Source organism: Cetorhinus maximus, chromosome 7 (assembly GCF_964194155.1).
Source record: "Cetorhinus maximus chromosome 7, sCetMax3.hap1.1, whole genome shotgun sequence".
Classification (NCBI taxonomy): domain Eukaryota; kingdom Metazoa; phylum Chordata; class Chondrichthyes; order Lamniformes; family Cetorhinidae; genus Cetorhinus; species Cetorhinus maximus.
Window position 1 is genome coordinate 67,520,939 of NC_135885.1, and position 22,972 is coordinate 67,543,910.

The 22,972-nt window shown below is 41.7% G+C and overlaps 1 protein-coding gene across 6 annotated transcripts in view; it reads right to left on the bottom strand.

Annotated features, from left to right (window-relative positions):
* The window catches only part of gab2 (GRB2-associated binding protein 2), a 354,556-nt gene that overhangs the window by 145,818 nt on the left and 185,766 nt on the right, over window positions 1-22,972 (bottom strand). Inside the window, exon 1 of one of the 6 annotated variants that reach the window (XM_078545683.1) lies at window positions 14,083-14,190. The exons of the other annotated variants lie outside the window; for them this stretch is intronic. Within the exon in view, the coding sequence (XP_078401809.1) occupies window positions 14,083-14,154 (72 nt within the window). The 5' untranslated portion in view covers window positions 14,155-14,190. Of the gene's footprint in view, window positions 1-14,082; window positions 14,191-22,972 lie in introns of those variants that run through there. 6 annotated transcript variants of the gene reach the window in all.

Consider the following 22,972-nt stretch of genomic DNA (forward strand, 5'->3'; position numbering starts at 1 on the left):
GGAATTTTAATGAAATAGTGGGGACAAGGGATCAGATTGGGGAAGATATTGTAAATCAAGGAGTACAGAAAAGACAAGAGAGAAACGTATTAATGTGGTAAAGGATAAATGGACCGTGACAGAAAGGGAGAAAGAGCACAAATCTAAGAGTAAATCAGCAGATAAGGCTAGAGGTTACAAAAATAATAAAAGACAAAACCAAAGGCTCTGTATCTGAATACACGTAGCATTTGAAACAAAACAGATGAACTGATAGCGCAAATAGAAATAATAAAAATAAAGATAGCCATTACAGAGACATGGCGACAGGACAACAGATTGGGACCTGAACATTGAAGGGTACATACATCTAGGAAGGACAGGATACTAGGAAAAGGTGGAGGGGTGGCTCTGTTAATTAATGATGGTATAAGCACATTAGAGAGGGGTGACCTTAGTTCAAGAAACTGGATGTAGAAATGGTTTAGGTAGAGATGAAAAGTGAAAAGTGATAAATGATAAGAAGTCACTTGTGATAGTAGTGTACTAGTCTCCTAAAAATATCAACATGGTAGGATGGAGGATAAAGGAAGAAATAATAGGAGTTTTTCAGAAAGGTACGGTGATAATCATGGGGGGGCGGGGTTCATTTACATATAGACTGGAAAAATCAGATGAACAAAGGTAGCCTAGATGAGGAGTTCACAGAATGTTTACAGGATAGTTTTTTTAGAATGGCACATTCTGGAGCTAACCAGACAGCAGGCTATACTAGATAGGATTAATGAATGAACTCATAGTGAAGGCGCCTCTAGGTAGCAGCAATTATAATATGATTGAATTTTACATTCAGTTTGAGGGAGAGAAGAGTGGGTCCAAGGCTAGTACTTTAAACTTAAATAAGGCAATTATGAGGGCATGAAAGCAGAGCTAGCTCAAGTGAACTGGCAAATTAGTTTAAGGGATAGGTCAATAGAGATGCAGTGGAATACACCGAATAGATACATTCCAATGAGAAAGCACCCAACATCCATGGTTAACTAACAAAGTTAAAGATAATATCAAACTTAAAGAAAAAGCATATAATTGTGCAAGGATGGGTGGCAGGTCAGAAGATTTGACAGAATATAAAAACAGCAGAGAATGATGCAAAGATTAATAAGTAGGGAAAAATTAAGACCGAGAGAAATCTAGTTAGAAATATAAAAACAGATAGTAAGAGTTTCTACAGGCGTTTAAAAGAGTTAACAAATTGAGCATTGGTCCTATGGAAAATGAGTCTGGGGAATTAATAATGGAAAAGAAGGAGACGGCAGATGAATTGAACAGGTGTTTTGCATCTGTCTTCACTATAGAGGATACAAGTAACATCCCAGAAATAACAGTAAATCAGGAAATGGAAGGGAGGAACTCAAGAAAATTACAATTACCAGGGAAATGGTACTGAGAAAATTGTTGGAGCTGCGGGCTGACAAGTCCCTGAGTCCAAGATGTAACAGAGATCAGTGCTGGGGCCTCAACTATTTACAATTTATATAAATGACTTGGATGAAGGGACCGAAGGTGTGGTTGCTAAATTTGCTGATGATACAAAGATAGGTAGGAAAGTAAGTTGTGAAGAGGACATGAGGAGGGTACAAAGGGATATACATAGATTAAGTGAGTGGGCAAAGATCTGGCAAATGGAGTATCATGTGGGCAAATGTGAAATTGTCCATTTTTGCAGGAAGAATGAAAAGGAAGCATGTTAAATGATGAGAGATTGCAGAGCTCTGAGATGCAGAGGGATCTGGTGTCCTAGTGCATGAATTGCAAAAGGTTAGTATGTGGATACAGCAAGTAATTAGGAAAGCTAATAGAATGTTATTGTTTATTGTGAGGGGAATTGAATACAAAATTTGTGTGTCATTTATACAGGGCATTGGTGAGACCGCATCTGGAGTACTGTGTGCAATATTTTCTTATTTAAGGAAAAGTGTAAATGCATTAGAAGCAGTTCACAGAAGGTATACTAGACTAATACCTGGAATGGGAGTGTTGTCTTCTGAGGAAAGGTTGGACAAGCTAGGCTTGTATCTGCTGGAGTTTAGAAGAGTAAGAGGCAACTTGATTGAAACATATAAGATCATGAGGGGTCCTGACAGGGTGGATGTGGAGAGGATGTTTCCCAGTGATAGAACCCAGAACACGGGGTCACTGTTTAAAAATAAGGGATCGCCCATTTAAGGCAGAGATGAGGAGAATATTTTTCTCTCATAGGTTAGAACGTCTTTGGAACTCTCTTCCACAAAAGGCGGTGGAAACAGAGTCTTTGAATATTTTGAAGGCAGAGCTAGATAAATTCTTGACAAGCAAGGGGATGAGAGATATCAGGGGTAGGTGGGAATGTGGAATTGAGGTTACAATCAGATCAGCCACGATCTTATTGAATGGCAGAGCAGGCTTGAGGGCCTGAATGGCCTACTCCTGCTCCTAATTTGTATGTTCATATGTTCCTAAGTATGAAATAAAAATCGGGAGAGAAGAGAATGGATTGTCAATCCATTTTCACCCGTCTTACACTAATACGTATAGTCCAAATCTACTGCTTTGTGTCTATATCCTCTTACAACGAAGAATAATGCATTCTTGTTCCCTAGCATTCATGGGAGATTTTACACACAAACGTTTAGAGATCAGATGTCAAAAACCTTCAATGCTCTCCTACTTGGCAACAGCAACAATTCCCACAGTTTAGATTGAATGCATATAAGTACACCAGGGACTGTGAAAGTTACTCCACAGGTTCAAATGACTCATAATTTTCAAGTTATGTCATGTGGGGAATTACAGTTAGATAAAATTTCACTCCAGTAATTTATCACTACTCTGTACAATGAATTAAAAAACACCAAATCATTAAGAAATTGTAACTTTGAATTTAGTATCAGAATACTCATTAATGGAACTTTTATTGAGTGTAGCAAATGATGGGAAGATATGAAGAGCAAATGAACATATGTTGATCTACTACATGTTTCCTGCAATTACAGCAAATCATTGACATGTACATGTGAAAAGAAAACAGATAATATTGTGGCTCAGAGGTAACTATACCTGTGACTTAACTATTAAAATCACAGCCAATGAGTGTTATTAAAGGGAACAGAAATTCAAGACAAATAGTTGCACCTGCCCAAATATAAATGCAGGAAGTTGTAAACAATTATTTTCCAACAGCTATGTTTATATGCACAACTGTTGAGATGTAAAGCTGTTACCTGCCAAATCATCAAAAGATAGCTTATAACACAGCAGCTTGTCATAATAAATTTAATAAGGCATTCAGGGGAAACTTCTGTGCCCAGTGAGTTATTAGAATGTGGAACTTGCTACCACAAGAAATAGAGATAAGTTGCATAGATGCTTTTAAGACACATACATGAGGGTGAAAGGAATAGTAGAATATGGAGGTAGGGCTAGATGAAGTCGGGTGGGAGAAGGCTCATGTGGAGCATAAACGGCAGCATGGAGTAATTGGGTTGAATGGTCCGTTTCCCTTCCGTATATGCAATGCAATTCCAAGTAACATCAAATTGTGACTGGATATCAATGTATTTTTAAGAGCTTGCTTTTAAATCCACTTTCCTACTTTTATGTTGTCTCCTAACAACACACCATTTTGAGCAACCTTCTGCCAGGTCTCTGTCACAAGGCGTGTGAGAAGACCTCATACCATAATAGACTCTGATTTCCCAACTTTCCATGTGGTGAAACACTCAGCTGATGCTGGTGAAAATCACTAATGGTACATCCAAAATTTGCGACTTGCTGTGTGTAGAATTGTGACCATAAACCCACATCCCCCTGCTCCAGGGTATATTAATTGCTGAAGCACCCAACACATCAGGGAAGTCAATATTTGTCAAGCATGGTTATTAAAAAAATAGGATGGTATTATGTAGCTTATGATGCCAAGGGAAGCTTAGCAACAAACTTGTAACTACAGGTGCAAGAAATTAACTGAGATAAATAAAATGATACCCCTGGAATGATGAACAGCTAAAACAATACTAATGTAAATCAAATCAGATCCATTAGTTGCAGAGGGAATTAAGAGGATTACATGAAAGATTATAGTTAATATATTAAAGTGGCTATTACGCTAGTCGCTAGATTCAATCATCCTAATTGATGTAATGAGGAACTTAAAACTCGAACATGACAGTACAATGAGATACTTGTTTTAGTGTGTGTAAAATGTGCTTCCGTTCTGAACCGCAGTAAATTGATACTATCTGTTCATGTAGACTCTTTACTGATAAATAAAATTATAAAAAAGCAAAACTCTCTAATAGTGATTGGCACTTTAAGATGTGGGTGAGTGCCGAGACTGGCTGGTTAGAAGGCCTGTCTCAATTCTCTTAGTCTTTGGCTCAGTTATTTAAAAGGCTGTTAGGCTCTCCCTCACCCTCCCCACCGAGCCCCCCCACCCCCCACATGCCCCCTCCGCAGCTACACACCCAGTGTCCATTATGGGCAGACCTCATGTGCCATGTGGAGATGAAAAGAAATTACATTTCTAACAATCTAAAAGAGCTCTCACTCATACACACTTAATATTTTTTTAAAAACTCACTTATGAAAACTATAAAAATAACTCTTCTCAAATGGTTAATCTGTTGTTAAAAACAAACATCTATTCACTAACTACAAAGACAACTAATCCCTTAATAGCCCCTTAAAACTCAGTCTTTGTGCTGAGATAAGTGGCTTTGGAGCTTTTGAAAATCAGCCAAGCATTTATAAAGTTCAGCTGTAATAACAACGCTTGGGAAGTGTCAACTGAAACTGTAGGAACAGGTAGCTAACGGCTTTTAAAGCTACACCAAATGCACTCCAGTAACCGGTGTGTTCTTTTTATCTCCAATAGCTGCAGTCCGGTTTTTTTTTCATTTTTAAAGGGTTGTGTATTTAACTAACTTCAGGTTGGGACACTTAAACAGACCAGATTCGACCTTCCAAGAGTGTTCATGCCTCCTTCGTAAATTTGTGGCTCTCGCACTGTGGATTAAGGCCCTTGGAACAGGGAAAATGGGTCTCTTTGACCCAGCGCTAATTTCAAATGACCCTGCTGAGTGCAGGTTTCCCATCCATGTGATTCATGCCCCACCCCTTCCCCATGCCAGCAAAAATGGGATTGATCAGAAATCCGGATTTCTGCATAGGGTCCTGCCCTACCATTTTTAGGGGCCTCCAGAGTCGATCGGACTCTGCAAAAATCTGGCCCGTAATATTGTTATTGACAATCCACTGAACAAGGTACCTTCAATAGCACTTAAAAAACATAGGGTTTTTTAGTTTTTTGTGGGTGCTTGGACTCAGTCCTGCCAGGTGTGAGAAGCTAATATTGAAATGCTATAATTTATAAAATGATAGAATATTCAATGTATTTAAAATCTCACTTTTTGTAATTGCATTGAAGCAATTACAATCAAAGTTCTTTTGATTCCAATTATCTTCATTTTATGGCCTACGTACTCTCATAATGGCAAGATCCAGATATTAATGGTGCGTCAAACATATTTCCATCTTTACTTTTCAGGTCCAGTACTGTGTACAAAGAATAAAATGCAAGAAAGTTGGAGGGGCATCAAGTTTCTGTCATAAGAAATCTCTTGTGCCTTTTTAAATGTTAATAAATACTGAATACTATTTAGTGAAATTGCTGCTGGCTTTCCCAGAGGATTTTATGAGCTGTTGACAGTCCTCCTTAGTTGAAGGATGCAATGAAGAAGGCAGAAAAAAAGATAAAATACAGCTCGAAAAAGATTTCAAGTTGTTATGACAATAACTGTTCTGTTCTCATTCTTGCAGATGACTACTGTAATTGTGCATGCTTGTATCAGGAGTGAAAAAACAAGGGAGAATGTGGCAATTGAATTTCCTTCACTGCTTAATAAGAGTGTATATAATATGGGAATTGTTTCAAATATATAATGACTAAGAAAGTGTAATCCTCAATTTCCAGAGAAAGCAAGCCTTATTTGCAATCTTTAAGCCACTTTTTTCTAACAGTAAAAGGTTTCTCTTTGAGACTTCAGTTCTTCAGATAGATTGGCGAAGTTGGGATTGTTCTCCTTAAAAAAGAGAAGGTCGAGAGGAGCGGTGTTAAAATCACGAGGAGTCAGAATAGAGTGGATAGAAAGAAACTTCCCATTGGCGGAAGGTATTGAGATCCAAAGGACACTTGTATAAGGTGAATGGTAAAAGAATTAATGGCGATATGAGGAAAAATATTTTTACACAAGTGGTTAAGATCTGGAATGCATTGCCTAATAATGTGGCGCAAGCTGATTCAATCGTGGCTTTCAAAAGGCAAGTGGATAATTATCAGAAGAGAAAAAAAATTGCAGGGCTACGGAGAAAGGGTGGGGGATAGGACTAGCTGAGTTGCTCTTTCAGTGAGTTGGCACAAATGCAATGGGCTGAATGGCCTCTTTCTGTGCTATAACCATTCTATGATTCTATGATTACACTTGGATAGGTCTGCTTAAAAGTGAGTTCCACAGTGCTCCAATTGCCTGCAGTTTATTGTGCTTTTAATCTCCTCACCTTTCTCTTTATACCACATTATAAATTGACCCATAGCTGGAACATATCAGCAGAATTTCATTTGCAGCTTTTAAAAGATTATTGGAAAAAATGTTATTAACTTATCTTGTTATTTCTCATTATTTTATATACTTCTTATTGGCAACAAACTTGTTGGTTAAAAGAAAAAGGAATCGTTTTCTAAATATACCCCATGCAGAAGAACTCTGGATTAATGTGACAGATCATAGATCACAGACCTTAAAATATCGAAGGAGGTCATTCATGCTGTGATACCTCTTCCTGTTGAGTTTAACCCCATTTACCTGCTCTGTGCCTATGTCCAACTTGCCAGTGCACTGTATCTGCAGCATTGAATTGGATACAATTAACTGTGATTTAACTTAACTCATCAGGGAAAATCTGGGTAGGCAGGAAGTGAAAATCAGCCAGGTGATTTATCCATCGATATTCCGTAAGGATCCAATTGTCTTCAGTTTTAATCTGCTCTTCTGAGCTGGCAGCAGGGGCACCTACCTGAAGTCAGTGGGTTCCTTCTTTAAATATGCAAATCAGGGTCCAATGATACCATTGGGGCCCTGACTGAAATTTTAACTTTGGTCTGAGTAGGAAAGCCTTTACGGCTCTTACACCTGGTGAAGACAGCAGGAAGAGAATCCAGGACTAGGAAAGGCAATTCAAAACTTCTCCAAGCACCACAAGGAAAGTTTAGGACACCCCTGCTCTGGGCGTTCCCTTCAGCTGGCCTATAGTGACCTCCTGAAACCCCATTCCTGAGGCTTATGTGTACTGATGACTGCTGGATGGTGGCCTCCTGCTGCCTGAAAATCTGCCTGTGCCCACTGGCCAGTTGCCACAGCTGTTTCAGGTGGGCAGTTGACCAGCAACACCGCTTGGGCCTCACATTGCTGAGACATGAATTGGGAGGGGGATTGTCACTCCACTCCCCACTTGCCCAAGTCCCAGTCCAGATTGAAATTGGAGCTATTGTTACAAAGATTCAAACTGCCTATATTTTAGGGTCATTTATTCTATTCAATATAAAATGTTGGTCCAACATCACTTTTTTGAACATAAGAACTAGGAGCAGGAGTAGGCAATTCAGCCCCTTGCACCTGCCCCGCAATTCAATATAATCATGGCTGATCTCATTTTGGCCTCAACTCCAATTTCCCGCCCTCTCCCCATAACCTTTCAACCCATTACTAATTAAAAATCTGTCCATCTCCTTAAATATATTCAACGTCCCAGCATCCACTGCACTCTGAGGTAGTGAATTCCACAGATTCACGGCCCTTTGAGAAAAGTAATTCCTCATCTCTGATTTAAATCTACCACCCCTTAGCCTAAAACTATGGCCTCTCATTCTAGAATGCCCCACAAGGGGAAACATCCGCACCACTTTAGCATCTTATATACCTCAATTAGATTTCCTCTCATCCTTCTAAACTCTAGCGAGTATAGGCCTAAACTGCTTAATCTCTCCTCTTAAGACAAGCCCCACAACTCTGGAATCAATCTTGTGAACCTCCTCTGAACCGCCTCCAGTGCAACCACATCTTTCCTCAAGTAAGGAGGCCAAAACTGTGCACAGTACTCTAGGTGCGGTCTCACCAATGCCTTGTACAGTTGCAACAACTTTCCTATTTTTATACTCTATTCCTTTAGCAATAAATGCCAAAATTCCAATTCCCTTCCTTGTTACCTGCTGTACCTGCATACTAGCTTTCAACAATTCATGCACAAGGACACCCAGATCCCTCTGCACTGAAGCGTTCTGAAGTTTCTCTCCATTTAAGTCATGTCGCCTCTTTATTGTTCCGACCAAAACGGATAACCTCACACTTATCCACATTAAACTCCACCTGTCAAATGTTGGCCCATTCACCTAACTTGTCCATATCCATTTGTAAATTTCTTATTTCTTCATTGCAGCTTACTTTCCCACCTATTTTGGCATCATCTGCAAATTTAGCTATAGTACCTTCTATCCCTGAATCCAAGTCATTAATATAGATTGTAAATAGTTGGGGCCCAAGGACTGAACCCTGTGGCACCTCACTAGTTACAGTTTGCCATCCAGAAAAAGACCCATTTATCCCGATGCTCTGCTTTCTGTTGGTTAGCCAATCCTCCATCCAAACAGATTTATTAAATTCTGTTAAACAGATTTCAGCAACTTTTCACCATTTTATTCCCTTACTAAATGGCTGTCCAGCAAGCCAACAATCAGTGGATCGCTCGTGTTCATTTTGGATTTGGAGAGCTGCTTTTTACTGGCAACTCCAAAATTCACTTTTACTTCCGAGATTAGCAGACAGTTGGTGCCATTGCATCATTATGGCAGAATTTAATGCCCAGTCCTGTGGCAAGTTGGGTGGCAGGGTGGTATTTAATCAGGCAGGAGGGTGGCAGGTGGGGGCCCCAGTGCTTTCTTTCCACTGCCTCGATTAAGTCCATGGTAGGGAGGCCCATGGACAGTCGTCTTGCCCTGCTGCCAATTAATGCTCACTTAAGGGCCTCATCCCACCGCTGCTAGTACCCACCTAGCCGCAGTTGGCAGACTCATCATGCGGGAGCCCGAAAAGCATATCCTGGCTTGTTTGCTTGCAGGATCCTGGGGGTTGGGGGGTCCCTTGTTGTCACGCACTCAGTGTCTGACTGAGGGACCCTGCATCAGCAGGGGAGCCTGCTGAAAGACACCCCGTGCCCTTGCTGTCAACTGCCCTCCACCCACCACATGACCCCCAACCCTGCTCCCCCACCAATCACCTGTGTCTGCATCCTAGGTGATCCTGGGCCTCATGTGGGTGTACCACCTACCGACAGCAGCCAGCACCTAACCAGTGGCGCTGCCAAGCAATGAAGAGCTGGCCTCTGATGGGTCACCTGTTGTAAAGTGGGTGGGACTTCTGTGCCCCAGGTGCTTTATCTTGGGGAAAGCCTGCCGCTGCTCAGTTAGGTGCCGGATTGGCACTTAATTTGGCAGGCCTTCCTCAAAACAGGCAACACGGGGATCTCACTGGCTCCAGCCAGTGGTGAGACCCCCATCTTCTCCATTAAGCACCACCCTATGTCTCTGTGATGATTTCGCAATTCACACATACAAAACAGCTTTGCAAATTTTGGAGTGTATAAATACCTTTGTTCCGATATCCTCATGAAGGAATAACAAATTCAGCAAAGATGTAACAACTCTGCCCTTTGGAACCCGAACTGCATTTTCTGGTTTCATTCAGGGCTGGGAGGAGAGGGGTGGTTGGTTCAACTTTTGGGTGTGCAGACAGACTAGATCTAATACCAATACTGTTTACACAATGCTGTTAACATCATGGTGAAAAGGAAGCGCATTGATGCCACATTAAAAATATGGTTTGTGAGCACAGTATAATAATTCATCTTTGGAAATTGATGCTACAGCAAGGTCTCAAATTTACAGAATTCCATATGCAATGGATTCACTTTTTAAATAATCATGAATTATGAAAGCAATCTTTAAGTGATAAAGCAGATGAGGCACTTGCTTTGCACTATTGTGATGATGGATTCAACCTGAGTACAGTCTGACAGGCAAACTCAACTGACCCATCTTGGAGATAATTTTCAGCCGAAGTGGTAAATGGCATTCTCCCCTCCCCCCAACCAATAAAATGGTATCCTGTTATAAATCAGCATCCGATTGTTCAAGGAACATTGTTCAGGGAACATACTGGAAAACATACAGCTGGTGAAGCCATTGCCATATCATTTTTGATATTGTTTTCTGCTCAAGTGTATCAATGCAACTAGTGATCAAATATTTGCTGCTTGTTTGAAGATAAGAAGATCAGGTCAATAAAAGCCAACTGAACAGACGCAACAACTCGTAATCCAACATAATAGCAGCCACTCACAGCAGACATTAATTCCCTCATGAATCTATTATCCATCATCAAAATGCAGAATCAATTACAGCTGCAGTTTATCGACTGCTTTCAATCCTTTGTTATATCTATAATAAACTAAGCAAATTTATATTTGCATGCTTTCATAAATCCATTCCTCAGAAATATTACTACAATGCATACGGCTGGCTTTTGGAGACAAAATCAATTATCTCAGCACTAAAACTAAAATGCATGTAATAAGCATTATAATCGCTTGGGAAAATCTTATAAAAATAAGTGTGTGTTTCAGAGTTTAAAATCGAACCTTTGGTAAGTAAAATACATAATTGTGGATACTTATCAAATACATCCAGGATGTGAGTGTGTAGGAGTGCTGATACCTCTATCCCTGCTTTTTGGAGCCACAATGTTTTTGCTATTTGCTTCTATAGATTCAGCAGTTGACTACAGGAGTTGCATTCTTTGGAATCTGGTTTAAAATATTTGACATTCTGATTCAGCTGTACCCATTAATGATATTTTGGCTAGTTTTTAAAATATATTCAGTTTGGAGATCTGGGCATCACTAGACAGGCTGAAATTTATTGTCCATCCTTAAGGTGCCCTTGAGGTGATGACATTGGGTCTTCTTGAAACACTGCAGTCCATGTGATGAAGGTGCTTCTTCAATGTTAAGGTAGGGAGTTTTGGGATTGCAATGCAGCAAAAATAATCAAAAGGTCATGTGTCAAAAATAGAATGGTGTGCAACTTGGAAGTGCTTTGGTCACATCCGCCTGCTACTGTTATTCTTCTAGATGGAGGAGGGCATGGTTTCGGGTACTGCCAGGATTTTATCAACTGAATTTAAATTCCACCAGTGCCCATGATTTGAACCCACATCCCCTGGGTCTCTATATTACGAGTCCAGTGATACATTACACCACCATGTCACCTAAATGAACAGGTTTTAAAAGAGGCTTTACAACCAAGTGACTAAATTGGGCAGGGAAGGAAAATTAGCAGCAGATCTACCTACCAATAATGGAACTAAAGTCAGCAACGGAGACATTTGCAGCTGCAATTTATGTGGAGTAAAATAACCAAGCTGCCAGCGCCTCATGAATCTCCTACAGCAATCGTCATGGAGGGAGAAAGTGGTCGGTTGGGCCAACAATGAAAGGGGCAATTGTGCATTCTACACATCGAGTAGGTGAGTGAGCGGTTTCATGCTACAAACATTTTTTATGCATGTTTCTTGAAAATACTGGAAGAGAAATTGTTGTGATGTCTTATGGCTGATTTCTGGATCTCTGCAATCAATCGTCCATGCTAAACACATGAATGATAGTACTATACAATTAGCATTGACCAATCAGAAGAGAATGAGACACACTACAATGCTACATTCATTCTCTCTCTCACACACACACAAACAACTTTTAACAGTGAGAATGACTGCATTTGTTCTGAGTCATATCTGTGAATGTACATAGGCATTCAGTGTTAAATTAATTTATAGATTGGTATTGAATAGCAAAAAGGCTGAAACCCACATCCTGAGTACTGAGTTTCTCAGACTTAGACATTGCAGAGCCAAAAACATCCTGCCTCACAGTAGGAGGGAAACTTAGGTGAGCGGATGGAAGAGAGGAAAATAATGGCACACACATAATGATCATTCAGTGCCAAAAATATAAATCTTCTAAATTAAGTTATGTGAAGGTCTTGTGGCACAGTCTCACACATTTCACACTGCTGCAAGCCTCACACCAACATGTCACAGTTTGCACACACTGCCAGCATGATGACTACATCACCCAAATAGATTGCATGACATTCACTGACACACTTCTCTCTCTCTTGCAGAACAAGGTGCTGCACAACTGAAGGCAGAAGGAGCTAACTGGCAGGGGACAGGTGCTCTTGTGTGTCCTGACTCCCTCAGGAGAGATGCTGCCCATTAGTGAGGCTGTGATCAGCTGCAGGGCTGAAATCAAGAAGGATAGTATCTTTGTGCCTCACCCTCTTTTTCACATGCCACTTCCTCCTCATCCCACATTTCTGATTTACAAGCTGCAGATGGTATAATCATGCACCTCTTATTTTCCACCTGCTTTCCCTGCACTACAACCTTACCCGCATGCCATGCTCCTTTCAGATATCCCAGAAGTGTATCCTGGCCAGACAGTGGGGGAAAAGCAAATGATGATAAGGATGCAACATTACTCAATTTCACACTCGCAGCCACTGACTCAGAGACTGACCTTGTGTGTATTTTAGAGGACAGATTAGAGGTGGGATCTGCACGTGTAAGACGTGGGTGTGAAAGGCCTGCAGCCAGGGCAGGGGGCAAGGATAGCACAGGAGCTAACTTGCCAGAGGGTGAGATTGCACCTGGGTTCTGCTGCAAAGGATTCATATGAGGACTTCAATGAGACAGCTTATAAAAGAAGCCGGATGGGTGTGCACCATAAAATGCTTGGCACGTTGTGAAGCCCGTTGCTGGTGACAGGGAGCATGGACGGGTCCAGCACCAAGATGGCACAGGGCTTTGTGCAGAGCTTGAAACACATCCTTTCTAGCATGGAAGTGGTAAACAGACCCATCAACACACCTGTGGACCCAAACGTAATGCAGCACCTGATGGCTGATGTCTCAGCTTCCATTCAGCACAAGCAGCATCCACCAGTCGTCTGAATGCTGCTGCCATGTGTGCTCAGAATGCTGTCATTATGGTTGTGGATATCTATGTGCAAAGGGGCTTGCAGGATATCACAGCAATATCCCCTTCAACAGATTACATATGAACATACAAATTAGGAGGAGTAGGCCACTCGGCCCCTCGAGCCTGCTCCGCCATTCAATAAGATCATGGCTGATCTGATTGTAACCTCAACCCCACATTCCTGCCTACCCCTGATAAGCTTTCACCTCCTTGTTAATCAAGGCGCTATCTAGCTCTACCTTACTAGAGCTAAGACTACTTTCACCCCCTTTTGAGAAAGAAAGTTCCAAAGACGCCAGATTCTCCCACAAAAGGAAACATCCTCTCCACATCCACCCTGTCAAGACCTCTCAGAATCTTAAAAGGTTTCAATCAAGTCGCCTCTTACTCTTCTGAGATCCAGTGGATACCAGCTGAACCTATCCCGCCTTTCCTCATAAGACAACCTGCCCATTCCTGGTTTTAGTCTAGCAAACCTTCTCTGAACTGCTTCGAATGCATTTACATCTTTCCTTAAATAAGGAGACCAGCACTGTACACAGCACTCCAGATGTGCTGTCACCAGTGCCCTGTACAACTGAAGCAAAACCTCCCTACTTTTGTAATCAATTCCCCTCACAATAAATGATAACATTCTATTAACTTTCCTAACGACTTGCTGTACTTCACTCTAGCCTTTTGTGATTCATGCACAAGAATACCCTGATCCCGAGCTCTGCAACCTCCCACCATATAGATAAGCTTCTTTTTTATTCTCCCTGCCAACATGGACAATTACACATTTGCTCACATTATACTCCACTTGCCAGATCTTTGCCCACTCACTTAACCTATGACCTTTGTAGCCTCTTTATGTCCTCTTCACAATTTACTTCCCTATCTATTTTAGTGTCATCAACAAATTTAACAACCATACCTTTGGTCCCTTCACCCATTCCTGGAATTGTGAGGCAGAGCCCTGCGGGAGTAGCAGTGGCAGTGGCTCCATGGAGTATGAACCTCTGTCCTCTCTCAGGATGATGGCATTCACCCTCCTACCACTGCCACTCTGCCACTGCCCTTGTGCTGCATGATGCGCTGCCTGTGGTCACATAACAGTGGGATGTAGAAGGAGTGAAATCCCTTTCGGTTCCGTTATGGAGTAGAGTTGACATGTGATGTTGCCAAAATGATGTGCGCGCAGTCAATGGCACCCTGCACCACTGAGAAGTCTACTCAGAAATCTAGCAGCAAAAAAGCACAAAGCCATTACATCTGCTTCTCCTCCATATGAGCAAATAAGACACATTATGTTGTTATTGGATATGAGGAAGCTTTGTTTTTGAACAATGACTTCCTGACATTGGATTCAAAGGGATTCTGAAACCTTCAGTTATTTTTGATATTGTCACCTGTACTGCTTCTCTTTCCACCCCTCACTGGTTTACCGGGATATTTTGTTTACAATCTTCCACTTAGCTTGTTCCATATGTACAAGTTAGATTTTGACTATTCATCAATAAACAACACTGCACTTTAATACTGATCTCTAAGAGATAGACTTGAATTTATATAGTGCCATTCATGATCTCTGGACATGACAAAGAGCTTAACATCAAATTTTTTTTTGAAGCGTATTCACCATGGTAAAGTAGGAAATGCAGCAGCAAATTTGCACACAGCAAAGCCTCATATCAGGAATGTGATCATGACCAGATAATCTGTTTCATAAGTTGGTTGAGTGATAAATATTGGCGAGGAGACTGGGGAGAGCTTCCCTGATTTTCTTTGAAATAGTGCCACAGAATCTTTTACATCCAACTGAGGGGGCAGATGAAGCTTCAGCTTGTCTCATCCAAAACTTGGTACCTCCAATAGCATAGCACTACCTCAGTATTGTGTTAAAGTGTCAGCCTAAATTTTGTGCTCAAGTCTCTGGAGTGACTTACTGCTCACTTATCATTTCACCACATTGACCAGGCATCAAATACAGCCCAAGTCAATAGACGATAGTTGGCTATAAAGGACCTGTATAAAATGACCTTGGAAATCTCAATTGTCATCCCCATCACCAACAAAAACCCTTCACATGAAGCATCTTTAATATGGAAACAAGTTCCAATGTGGTTCATAAATTGTGCAGAAAGTGGAATTTGGACCATAGAGGAGAAGATCATAAGAGGTGTGTTTTAAGGAAGGTGTTAAAGGAAGGATATGAAATAGGATGAAGCCTTAGTGGATGAAGCCATATTGCCAATAGTAGTGAAAAGGGAGAAGGTGATGCAGGAGTTACAGAACAGTTTAGGAAGGAGTTTGGACAGCTGCAAATTAGAGATAGGGAAGGGAAATGTTGTGGAGGTCTTTAAAAACAAGGGTAACATTTTAAAATTTGAGCCACTGGAGGACAGATAGATAATGTAGGTTATCAAGGAGAGAGTAATAGATAAGCAGGACCATGTGGGATAAGATATGGGCAGCAAAGTCTTCAATGAGCTGTAGAGGGTGGAGTTGGTGGACCGATAGAAGAGCATTGGAATTGTTGAGTCCTAAGGTGTTAAATGAATGAATGAGTACTTCACTGCTGAGGTGCAAGCAGAAAGAAACATTATTACAGAGGAGGTGGTAGGTGGTCTTTGTGATGAACAAGATGCAGTGTCAGAAGCTCAGGGTGCCATGGTTGCAAGCAATTTGAAACCATTGACTTTGATCTTCCCAATGTTGAACTTGATGAAGATGAGGCTCACCCAATACTGGATGTTGAACAAGTATGGTACCAGCATAGAGGCAGTGAAGGGGTAAAATGAGTAATAGGGTATAGAGCTGGTTATCAGTTGTGTGCTTATTGAAGCTGACCCCATGCTTGCTGCTGTTGTCATGCGGCAACATGTAGATGAGGAAGAGGGATAGACCAATGGTGGGTCACTGGGGGACTTGTTACGTGGCGCCTCACAAAGTTTATCTTTAGCATGAACCAAGGTTGGATGATCAATCCAACTCAAATGGCCTATTTACATCAATAATCTGCAATCGGTATTGGGGAAATTCTTAGACAAACTTCGATGAATATCCTTTGAGCCCATTATTGCTGTTGAGAGCTAATGGTTCCATTAGTTATTGTTACCCTATTGTTGATAATAGTACCATGATCACATGGTTAATTCCTGCACCGCATTTATCCACTAGAGTACTTCATTGGTCTTGAGCAGCTATTGCTTTTTTTTGTTGCTTTCCTTTTGTTTGTGATGCCTGCTGCAGCACCTAGGTGACCCTGTTGTTTGGCAAAGATACTTGCCAAGTTTTCATAAACAGAAACTGTAGCAGTGATTTGTCTCCATTATGGGTCATTGCGGCAATAAGTTATCGAAACAATGAACTCAGGTCACACAGCATGAGAAATATAGTTCTGGCTACCTGCCAGAACAGCTTTCAGCTGTGTTCTTACAGCATTCAATATGCTGACACAGAACCAAGGCAACCTTACTCATTCAGGCAATTCAAAATACATGCTATTAATAATACAAGGCAAGCTTTATCTGCTATGCCAAATCAAAAGATGGCACAAAATTGAGATTAAGGATGTAATGATATGAAGTTCTCTAAACCGAGGCTCAGAGGAATACAAAGGCAGGCTTAGAATGCATGTATATAAACCCACAAAGCCTGGTGAATAAGGTTGGTGAGCTACAAGCACAATAGCCATGTGGGAATATGATGTAGTGGCAATAATGGAAAGGTGGTTTATAAATGAGGACTGAGCACTTAATATTCAAGGATAAAAAGTGTTCAGAAAAGATAGGCAAGGAAAAAAGGAAAGTGGTATGGCAGTACTGATTAGGGAAGATATTGTAGTGTTGGAAAGAGAGGAAGTCCTTAAGGGGAACAGAATCCATTTAGTTGCAGTTGAGAAGCAAGAAAGGTATGATTACACTACAATGGGTATTCTATAGGCCTCCAAATATTGAGAGAGAGAGATAGAAGAGTAAAGCTACAGGGAAATCACAGAGATGTGCAGGAACTATAGAGTGGTGATATTGGAGAGCTTGGGATCATGCTAAAGTGAAAGGTAAGGAGAGGGAGAGATTTCTGAAATGAGTTCAGGAGAGCTTCCTTGAGTTCTCAATTCAATTACGAAGGAGACATTGATGGATCTGATACTGAAACATGAGGTGAGCAGTGTCTGTGGAAGGACATGTGGGGAAGAATGATTTTTGAATCGTAAGGATTAGTAATGTAGAAAGGCAAGAAACAATGTAAAGTAGAACTTCTAAGTTGAAGCGGGCTAACTTCAATGGGACGAGAAATGATCTAACCAGGGTAAAATGGAATCAAAGATTGACAGGCAAAACTGTATGGAACAAGGGGTGATCTTTGAGGAGGAGGTGTTTAAGGTACAGGCTAGGTATGTTCCAACATACGAAAGGTAAGGGAGCCAAAGTCTGGTCTCCTTTGTCAGAGGGTGCATGTTTCATGTCAAGCCAAATACAATAAGTTGAGAGGATAAAGTTAAGAGGAAAATAAGTTTAGCAAAGAGAGGATATGAAAATAGAATGGCAGTTAATTTAAAAGGGAACTCAAAAATTTTCTACCAACACTTAATAGTAAGCCAGTAGTACGAGGTGGTGAGGTGGGGCAGGTCTTATTAGGGACAAAGTGGGTGATATATGCTTAGAGGCACAGGGCAAGACTAGATTACTTAATGAATACTTTGCATTGGTGTTAACTAAAGAAGAGGAAGTTGACAAAACATCAGTAGAAGTTGAGGTAATGGATGGGGTGAAAATTGATAGGAAGGTGTACTGGAAAAGCTCGCTATGCTTAAAGTGGATAAGTCGCCTGATCCGGATGGCTTACATCTCAGGTTGCTAAAGGAAGTGAGAGTGGAGATAGTGCAAGGACATGCAATCTTCCAATCTTCCCTAGATATGGGGAGGTGCCTGAGGATTGAAGAATGGAAAATGTAACATGCTTGTTCAAGAAGGGGTGTGAGGACATTCCTGGTAATGGTAGGTCATCAATGGTGGGTAAGGTTTGAGAAACGATAAACAATAGGCATTTGGAGAGGTTTGAATTAATTAAGGAGGGCCAGCATGGATTTGTAAAAGACAGTTCATGCTTGATCAATCTAATTGATTTTTTTTTGATGAAGTGGATTTTAAGAAAGCGTATGACAAAGTACCACTTGAAAGGGTGGTTAACAAATTTGCTGCTCATGGCATAGAAGGTCAGTGTCAGCTTGAATAAAAAAATTGGCTTCAGGACAGAAAACAGTGAATTGTGGCAAATAACTGTTTTTGAGACTGGAGGATGGTAGACAGTCCATGGCAGCAGATAGCTAGGTTAGCAGAATAGGCTGATGAAATTTAAATTAGGGAAGTATGAGGTGATGCATTTTGGAGGAAGGGATAGGGAGAGGCAATACAGACATAATGGCACAGTTCTAAACATTGGGCAGGAAGAGAGGAACCAAGGGATGCATTTGTACAAATCTTTGAAAGTGGGCGAAGATATTGAGAGAGTACTTAGCAAAGCATAAGGGACCTTGGGTTTCCTAATTAAAGATGTTGAGCACAAAAGCAGGCAAGTTATGCTGAATGTTTATAATGGTCTGGTTAGAACATAACTGGAGTACTGAGTCCAGTTCTGATCACGACACTTTAGGAAGGAAGTGTGTGGGTCCTTGAGAGGGTGCGAAGATGATTTACCAGAATGGCTCCAAGGATGAGGAATTTTAGCTATAAAGTTAGGTTGTTGAAGTTGAAACTTGTTCTCCTTGGAGCAAATAAAATTGAGGGAAGATTTAATCAAGGTATAAAAGGTTAAGACAGGTTTAGATAAGGTAGATAAAGTAAAGCTGTTCCCATTAGCTAATAGCACAAGGACCAAGGGGCGCAGGAAGAGACGCGGGGCTGGGGGATGGGGGAAATGTGAGGATGAACGTTTTCACGCAGCGAGTGATAATGACCTGGCAGTTGTTACTTACGAGAATGATGGAAACAGAGACCATGAATGATTTCAAAAGGAAATTAGATGGGCTGTTGAAGGAAATAAGCTTGCAGCGCTACGATGATAGAATGAGGAAGTGGGACTGAATGAATTGCTCTAAAGAGAACAGACATGGACTCGATGGGCCAAATGGCCTCCCTTTCACATCATGCTCTATGACTCAATGGGCGGAATTTAATGGTCACGGGGTGAGTCCATCTACCGACTAGAGAGTCAGTGTGAACCCCGCGGCCTTTCCAGGGAACCCAACGAGATTTAATCTCAATCAGGCAATTGCTGGCTACCTTTAATGTTCTGGGTCCTGCGTGGTGGATGTCCTGTATGTGTGAGCTGCCAGTCAGAGAACGGTAGCTTTCCATTACTGGCAGTGCCACCTAAGGCGGTGGTCACTGCCGGTACTGCAGTAAGCCAGAGATGGAGATCATCACCGATGCCCCGGAACACAGGTAAGGAAGCAAACTCGTCAAGGCCAGTTAGTGGACCCTGACGAGGAGGAGGAGGGAGGTTGCTCTAAAGGGCAAGGAGCAGGTATGGTGTCTTCCTGCAGGGGTAGGCCTTGCCGTTATCGGGTCCCCATCAAGGCCCAGACATGTCCGCCAAGGTATAACTGGTGGCTTGCCCACATGGTATAAGTGGCCCTTAAGGGCCTCAATTAGCCTTTGAGTGGGAAGGTCACCTACAACCCTTCCCGCCCCAGACTTAATTTGGGTTAGTCGAGAAGATGACAGGTTCTCCACTACAAGCCTTCTGGCTCCATTATGGAGAACCCCTCCCGCCCCTTCCAGCCTTCCAGGGGAGGGCATAAATATGGCCCATGATTCTAAGCACCAAAAAACCTAGACCTGCTTCAACAACAGCGTCAACTGTTTTCAATTCATATACCTTTGAAATTGTCTATAAAAATGAAGACAGGAATGGAAAATGTTTCTCTTTGAAAATATTTATATTTAGAAACTGTCTTGGGCTGAAGCAGAAGTCTAACGTAGGTAGTTATTCCTAAGAAGTCCATAAAAGCCAAATTGCCTTTGCCCCCTTGTCAATTATTTCCCTAGACTTCAGAGTCTTGGAATGAATACTGATATTTTTGCAATCTCAGGACTCAGATTCTATTTTTAAATTAAGCACAATGGGATTTCACACTAACATGTCTCAAATTCAAGTCCTTTCATCCCCAACTGCTTGATGCAGTTCCAACGGAGACAGACGGAGTGGCTGAAGTACAATGTGAAGTGATTCTGGGAACATTCAACTAAGTTTCAGTCAGCACAATTCCATATGTGCTCTCACATGTTTCTGGTAGGCTCACAAATTTAAGTGTCAGCACTCCAGGCAATACCTCAGCATCTGGTCTGTGATGAGATTCATCCATTCTCAACCAACTGATTATGAAGAGAAGACGCCTCAGTTGACAGCCAAAGGTAGGGTCATAGTTCAGAATGCTACAAAATAAAGGATGAGCAACGTAGGTCAGTAACTGTTATCATCTTGTCACTTGCAATTTTTGTTGAATAATTACTGCACTCCTATTTATATTTAAAAATTTCAGAAATATTCATTCTCTTCAACACGGACAGAACAGCTGTGTGTGACTATTTTGAGCCCAAAGGAGTAAGGCTCCTACTAACCAGCTGGCAACCAGCAGGTTTCCACGTGTACAACACTGTAAATGTGGCGCCTCATGCTTGCAACAACAATCAATGTTTCTTGGCCACCTTCCTTGGATACCCCTTCCTACTAAAGGGTGGCAAAGAGACTAATTACAAGTGGGAACAGGAATGCAAGTATGAAAATGTTACTTAAAGATGAATAAAATGTGTTCAGAAAAGGAAACATAACTCGAGCAGCCTCCCACTGGCACAGCTGTGTTTATTGCTTCTCATCCTGCTTGTCCTGACTAAAAGCAGGTCAGTGTGTCTGAACTGCCTACTTTCTGGGTGTAGTCTGAAGTGTAGCCAAAAAAGAACGTATTTTAAATTTTCAGGGAAAGTTACATTCTCCAGTCAGTTTGGGGGGGATTTTAAATCAAAATTTTGTTCGAATTGTAGTCAATACACTACTATGTGAAAAGTGCTCATTTCATGTTGACTCAGAATAGCAATCTTGAATCAATTTACTCCTCATTATGAACAGATAACTTTGATTTGGTCCCATATTTTTCCTTTATGAAATTCTGAAACTGAGGGATTTGGGGGGGGTGGGGGGAGAGAGCGGGGAGAGTATCGTTCACAAGGCTACCCATTCGAACATGGCGGGAAGCCGATAAGCTTGTTAACGATCATTCATAGTCAACCAAATGAGGCTGACTCGGATTTTCCAGTCGCCCTCCAGGTTCTCTGAAGCAGCGGGGAGGAGTTTGCTCACCTGGAGGCAGCCTCCGGGGATAAGGGGGTAGTGGGGTTGTGGGGTAGCACTCTTGGCAGGTTTAGAGGTCCTTCCTGCCTGCTGAGTGCAGCAGCAGCCACAGACTGTCCTGTGGAGGGGTTCCCCATCCATTGTGGTGGCTTGGCTGCAAAGGCCATTTTTTTTGTTTAAATTTTGAAAACATTAAAGAGAGGGGGTCTCCATTTGCTCTCTCCCTCACTCACTGCCATGGCAACCCACTGCGGCTTTCAAGCTAGAAGGCCTCTGATTGGCCCTCCAACTTCAAGAGCCCACCGACTGTCCTCAATTGGACAACAAGCTTGCCCTCTGGCCATTAATTGGCCACTTCAGGGAAAATCACATTGAGTGACTGCTTAACACAGTGCAGGCTTCAGACTCCCACTAGAGCGGAGTTCAGAAGCCCCCAACAAAAACCCTGCTCAATGATTTAAAACTTTTATTATAACTGGAAAAAAATTTAGAGATTTAAAATGTTTTAAGTAAGTGCAGAAGCAGGGAAAAGGGGAGGTGAGGAAAGAACAAAAGGGAAAGTCAGCGACAGGGTGGAAGGCAGGAGAGATTAAATGACAAAAGAAATGATGGTGCAAGACGAAGGGGGCGGTTATGGGACAAATATAAAAAAAATCAAAAGACAGGTTTGGAGGTGTGAATGGCAGAATCATTGTCATACCTGACATCCGAAGAAATAGGGTCAGTGGTTATAAACTGAACGTGAACTTAATGTTGAGTCCAAAAGGCAGTAAACTACCCAATTGAAAGATGGAGTGCTGTCCCTCTAGCTTCTGATGAACTTCAATGGAACAGAGCAGATGGCCAAAGATTATGACATCAGAGTGGCAGTGGGGCAGAAATTCAGAGTCACATTTTTGGACTGAACAACCATGTTTTTCAAAGCTATCCCTCAATCAACGTTTGGTCTTGCCAGTGTACCAGAAACCAGTTTTAGCAGCAAATATATTATACTAAATTGAAAGTGCAAGTAAATCACCATTTCACCTAGAAGTAGTGCGTGGGGCCCTGGACATTGGGGAGGAGGAGGAAGGAGGAGATTCTTGATTGACAAGGGAGTCAAATGGTATAGGGAGTAGGAAGGAAACTGGAATTGAGGCCACAATCAGATCAGCCACGATCTTATTGAATGGCAGAGTGGGCTCGAGGGGCCTGCTCCTAATTTGGATGTTCGTAAATGGGCAGGTGTCGCATCTCCTGCTTTTGCACAGGAAAGTGCTGAGGAAAAGGGAAGGTTGCATTAAGAGTGATTGAGGAGTGGATCAGGATGTGGCAGAGGGAATGGTCCCTTTAGAATATTGAAAGGCGAGGGGAAGAAGTATTCACCCATGTGGTCTAGCCTAGCCTGATGTAATTAGCAATGATTAAGATTGAAAATCATTACTAGGTTCCAGTCCATTAACTAAAAACAGGTTCAGTCTGAATAGGGTAAT